Source organism: Caloenas nicobarica, chromosome 28, assembly GCF_036013445.1.
Source record: "Caloenas nicobarica isolate bCalNic1 chromosome 28, bCalNic1.hap1, whole genome shotgun sequence".
NCBI lineage: Eukaryota > Metazoa > Chordata > Aves > Columbiformes > Columbidae > Caloenas > Caloenas nicobarica.
This window is the reverse complement of record NC_088272.1, coordinates 2,693,902-2,699,676: the sequence shown is the minus strand read 5'-3', so window position 1 is coordinate 2,699,676 and position 5,775 is coordinate 2,693,902. Positions and strand designations below refer to the sequence as shown.

The window sequence follows — 5,775 nt, the reverse complement described above, 5'->3', positions numbered from 1 at the left end:
GTCTGAGGATGTTGCCCCGTTTCTTCTTGATCACTGTCAGAATTGGGGCCGTGACACCTCCCTGGGGAGCCTGTTCAGTGTCCAGCACCTCTGGGTGAAGAACCTTTTCCTCATGTCCAACTCACCCTCCCCCGGCACATCTTCCTGCCATTCCCTTGGGTTCTGTCACTGGTCACCAGAGAGAAGAGCTCAGTACCTACCCTTCCTTCTCCCCTTGTGAGGAAGCTGTAGCCACCATGAGGTCTCCTTTTAGTGTTTTCTTCAGCTCTGATGCTCAGAAACCCCTTGGTTTGCTTTCTGAAGCAGAAAGGAGAAGCCATGACCTCCAGGCAATGGGAAGGGGGATCCTGTCCCTCACACACGGCTCAGGGCTCTTCCTGGGACCGTGGGATGTGGGTGTGCAAGGCCGAGGGAAGGACAACGCTGGTACAGCAACTTCCAGCTTCCCCATGGGGCTGCAAGGAGGAAGTGAGGCCCCAGTGCCATGAGGACAACATGTCTTCTCCCGGGCCTCAGTGGCAGAGACAACTGCCATGGCCAAGGGGACAGAGACCTGGGTTCTGTTGGTCCCTTCCAGCCTCACCAGCGCCCTTTACCATCTCCATCACAGGCTGTTCTACACGGTCCTACACCTGCCCCTCTTTCCCTGCAGGCTGCAGACACCCATCTGCTTCCCCACCTGCTCTCACCCCAGCATTTCTGTCCCTTCACTGATGTGTCTGCACCCTCACTGGCTGCTCTTTGGAACACAAAGCCATAGGATGATCCAGCTCCCTCTGGGTGACCTCTTGCACCACAGCACTGCCCTTCCAGTGACATTTCTTCCAGTCTCCATCTTCCAAGTTGCATTTTATGACTTTTTTTTCTCTCTCTTGCTTTTTTCTGCTATTAAGGAAAACTCAACCATCTCAAAAATTGCTCTTCAAGCAAGGAACGCAACCCGTTAGGCTTCTTGTGGCCTTTTACTTGACCAGAGAGAAGTCACCTCACCATGATCTTCTAAATCCCAGGACTTACGCGGGCCTTTCAGCTTCTCTGATAGACACAGCCATGTCCCTGCTGCTGTCCCATCATGTTCTCAGGTGGAATGGGCATGACAGCCCTGTGGGTACTTATGCAGAGGTTCTTTCCCAGCCATGTTCCTGCTGCTGGGCTGTCACCTCCAGAGACAGAACTGAGACACAACTGTCCTCATAATACCACACCCATCCATCCTCCTCCTTAGCAACCAGGACCTGACCAAGACTGAAGCGTGTTCTACACATTCCTACACCTGCCCCTCTTTCCCTGCAGTCTCTAGACACCCATCTTGCTTCCTCTCCTTGTTCAAATTTCTTAAATATATTTCCTACTAACAATGTGGGTGAAAAGCACTCCTCACTGGAACTGCTGTATTTATTTTAACATCTCCTATATCTCCTCTTCTGCCTTTTTAAATTTTTTTACTATTCTTCTACCTATTGTCTCTCCAGAAACATCTCCAAGTCACAAATTATTTCAAATCACGGAATAACTCAGGTTTGAAGAGAGCCCTTGTCTCACTCATCTTGTCTCACTCTCCTGCTCAGGGCAGGGTGAACCAGGGGAGGTTGCTCGAGGCCTCCTCCCAAGTTTGCACCATCCACAAAGGAGCTGAAAGTGCACTCTGTTACATCATAGAAGGGGAGAATAAAGACGTTCAACAGTGTTGGCCCAAGTGCTGGTCACTGAGAGATGACACTGGTAACTGGCTTCATGGAGGACTTTGTACCACTGGTGATATTTGGGCTTGATGGTTCAGCCAACTTCCCACCCAGCATCCACTTCTTGAGCCCCATCAGCACCACTCTGCCCAGAAGGAGACCATGTCTGAGGCCTTGCAAATGCCCTGCACACAACATGCCTTTCTTTCCCCTCTCCATTGGGGCTCAGCAATCCCTTCCTTGTCCTTCACATTCCTGGAAATGGCTGCAGGACGACATGTCCCATCCCCTTCCCAGGGAGGGAGGTAGGCTGGCCAGCCTGTTATTCTCTCAGTTCCTGTTCATGCTCTTCTTGAAGATGGGTTTGAGGTCTGCATTTTCTAAGGACCCCAGAACCATTCTGGTTTCTATGGTACTTTGGACAGCACAATCCAGAATCACGGGCAAGCAGACTGGAGCACTTGCAATGAGCCTGTCCAAGGCAGCTGAGATGAATCTCACTGATGCAGTGGGGTTTGTTCCTGGAGTCACACACAGAAATGTCAGGTTCTGTCAGGTTCTGTCACCTGAGCCAGCCTTGTGAACTCCTTCTGCACCCAGGGATGTTCAGAGACAGAGTCTGTCCATTTTACACACAGAGGCAGGATTCACAGTGTCTCTCAGGCCTCCTATTGCCACTCCCAAAGGACAGGAGGCACCTCAGCCCTGTGGTGTGTCACCCTGCTCTGCACTCATCTGAGATGTCCCACGTCATGAGGAATGGACACGGGGACCTCAGTTCAAGGAAGAAGATCCCAGTGGGTTGTTTCCCATGGGCTGTTACTCCCAATGTGAGTGACCTCGATGTTTGTCCCACAGGCCTTCCTGGCACTCCCACGAATAGCTGATGGCATTTCTGCTCACTCGTGTTCATCTCACCTCATGTACATGATGTGCATGCTCATATCTCATCTGAACAATGCAAACATGGACTTCTGACCTACTCATTCAGGAACAAATTCTCCATCTGGTGTGACAGCCCAGTGCTGGAAAGGGAGGTTGTGAGGGGCCAGTCCATGACGATGCCCTGGGGCAGCTTCTGCGGGGGGTCCAGTGCACAGGGGCACAGCCCAGCCCCTGCTCTGCTGGTCCTGCAGGTCTCTGGCAGGAGGCCTGGCTGTGAGAGGACACTGCTGTGTGCCCAGCCCTGCACACACACACCGTGCAGCTGTACCCTGCTGTTTGCATCTGCATGTCAATTCATGTTCTACAGAGAAGCTTGGAAGAAGAACTAAACCTTCAGGCCCTGACCATAGGAGATCACCTTTCTTTCTGGAAAGGCTGTTGTGAGGCCAGCTCTGTCACAGCAGTGCCCATGGCCTGTCCCTGCCTGCGCTCACAGGACTCACACACAGCAGGACGGTGACCAGGCTGCCAGAGCACTCAGGCCTTGCACCAACACAAGGGATGAGAAGGAGAGTGTGGGAGTGGAACGAGAACAGCTCTGGAAGGCCAAGCGCTGGTGCTCCCTGGCAGGGCTGCCAGGCTGGACTCTTTTCCCCTCCTCCCATGCACACAGGAACTGTCCCTGCAGCTCCAAAAGGCCTTGCAGGAAGGATATATATTGAAAAACATGTCACTACAGACACATTTATTTCGTTTAAAGGCAAAGAGAGCATGGCTCCTGAGTTACAGTAGTGGTTATGAAAGAAAAGCAGACAGAGAATTAGAAAGGGGATGACAACATCATCACAATAAAAAAACAATCAATAACATATAATACAGATGACAGGCTGGATCTCTAATTAGTTACATTACAATTCCTATTCAGAAGCAGATGGGCAGTTTATTGTTTCAGAAAACAGTAAGATATGAGTTTCCACAGGGCATCTTTGAGCTCCTGGTTCCTCATGCTGTAGATGAGGGGGTTCACTGCTGGAGGCACCAATGCGTATAGAACAGACACCACCAGGTCCAGGGATGGGGAGGAGATGGAGGGGGGCTTCAGGTAGGCAAATATGCCAGTGCTGACAAACAGGGAGACCACGGCCAGGTGAGGGAGGCACGTGGCAAAGGCTTTGTGCCGTCCCTGCTCAGAGGGGATCCTCAGTACGGCCCTGAAAATCTGCACATAGGACAGCACAATGAACACAAAGCAGCCAAAAGTTAAACAGACAGTACCTACAAGAAGCCAAACTTCCCTGAGGTAGGCATGTGAGCAGGAGAGCTTGAGGATCTGGGGGATTTCACAGAAGAACTGGTCCACAGCATTGCCCTTGCACAGTGGCAGTGAAAATGTATTGGCCGTGTGCAGCAGAGCATTGAGAAACCCAGTGGCCCAGGCAGCTGCTGCCATGTGGACACAAGCTCTGCTGCCCAGGAGGGTCCCGTAGTGCAGGGGTTTGCAGATGGCAACGTAGCGGTCATAGGACATGATGGTGAGAAGAGAATACTCTGCACCAATTAAGAAACATACAAAGAAGACTTGGGCAGCACAACCTGCAAAGGAAATGACCCTGGTATCCCACAGAGAGTTGGCCATGGATTTGTGGACAGTGATGGAGATGGAGCCCAGGTCGAGGAGGGCGAGGTTGAGCAGGAAGAAGTACATGGGGGTGTGGAGGTGCTGGTCACAGGCTATGGTGGTGATGATGAGGCCGTTGCCCAGGAGGGCAGCCAGGTAGATGCCCAGGAAGAGCCAGAAGTGCAAGAGCTGCAGCTCCCGTGTGTCTGTGAACGCCAGGAGGAGGAACTGGGTGATGCAGCTGCTGTTGGACATTTGCTGCCTGTGGGCATGAGGACCTGTGCAAGGAGGAAAAGACAGTGACGGTTCAGATGAGACTTGTCTGGGAAAACCAAAGTCATTTCCCACAGAACCTCCCACAAAGAGACCCTTTTCTTTTTCCAGGAGAACATCCTGGCTGGAGCCCTCGTCGGTGCTTGATGAGTGTGCAATGAAGAGCAGGGTCTCTGCCCAGGGGCTCTTGAGGAGTCAGCCTGAGCCTGTGTGATGGGTGGGGCAGGGGCCAGTCCTGGGGTTCAGCTTTGTCAGATGGAACCGCTCCTGCTGCAGAAGGGACTGTCAGCATCTGTACCCCCAGACCTGAGAAACTGTGTTTGAGAGGTTTGGCGTTTCTACAGCTCCTTCTCCTCTCACAGCCTGGGGAGTGTTGTTGGGTGTCAGAAACCCTCAGCATTTCTGCTGCACTCAGGGAGAACAGAGCGAGTCCTGCGAGACCAGAGGATGCCTGTGGGTCAGTGCAGAGTGAGGGCAGCTGCTCTGTCCCTCTGTCTTGCTCCAGCTGCCCTGGGCTGGCACTTTTCTGAGATGGAGGCTGATCACACTGCCATGTTACCCTGAAAAGCCACCAGGCACTGCTGAGAGCAGAGGGATCCACCTCAGACCATGACATGTCTCACCCTCTCCTAATGTCTCAACACCCCAAATTTAGCCCGGAAACTGCTCATCTCACAAACCCAGCAGCACTTTCTCTGTCACAGCAGCTTCGCATTTCTCGTGGGGCTTTCGGATAACACAAGGATGCTGTAGTACAGGTTTGCATGCTAGAGGGTAGTTCAGAGTATCTATGGAAACCCCCAGGAGATATCCAAGAGTCCTAATGATGCCATTTGATTCAGGGAGACTCAGCTCATTCCCCAGCCCCACACACTGCATTGCCCACAGCCCCACAGCTCAGAGGAAAGCTGGGACACGTGTTCCCCTGGACACAGCTGCAGGAAAGGACCCACAAGATCAGGCTGTGACTCTGCAGCTGAAACTCCCATCCCCAGAGAGCCTGACAGCAAGAACCAGATCACAACAGCAGTGACCCAGAGCAGTGGAGCAAGAAGGAAACTGCGGTGAGGGTGGGTGTGAGAGAGGCCAGGGCAGAGGCAGCCGGGCACTCAGACAGCGTCACCCTTCCCCAGCTGTGCAGCCACCTCCCACACACCAGCATTGCCGGGCAGCTGCTCTCAGCCCCTGTGCTCTGCAGAGGGAACTGGAGCTCTGGCTGCACAGGAGCTGCTTCATGCCTTGGAGCCCCCGGCCCTGAGGGCAGAGGCTTTGCTGGGTGGGAGAGGAGGCGAGGGGGCTGCTCACAGGAGGGATCTG

The 5,775-nt window shown here is 53.1% G+C and overlaps 1 protein-coding gene across 1 annotated transcript; it reads right to left on the bottom strand.

The window, feature by feature from the left end:
- Positions 1-3,475: 3,475 nt before the first annotated feature.
- LOC135999368 (olfactory receptor 14J1-like) lies at positions 3,476-4,059 on the bottom strand (the record flags this gene model as incomplete). The annotated part of the gene is made up of 2 exons (XM_065652925.1): positions 3,476-3,484; positions 3,598-4,059. Coding segments are annotated over 2 exons (471 nt in total), but the record flags the coding sequence as incomplete, so codon positions are not given.
- Between the last annotated feature and the right edge of the window lie 1,716 nt (positions 4,060-5,775).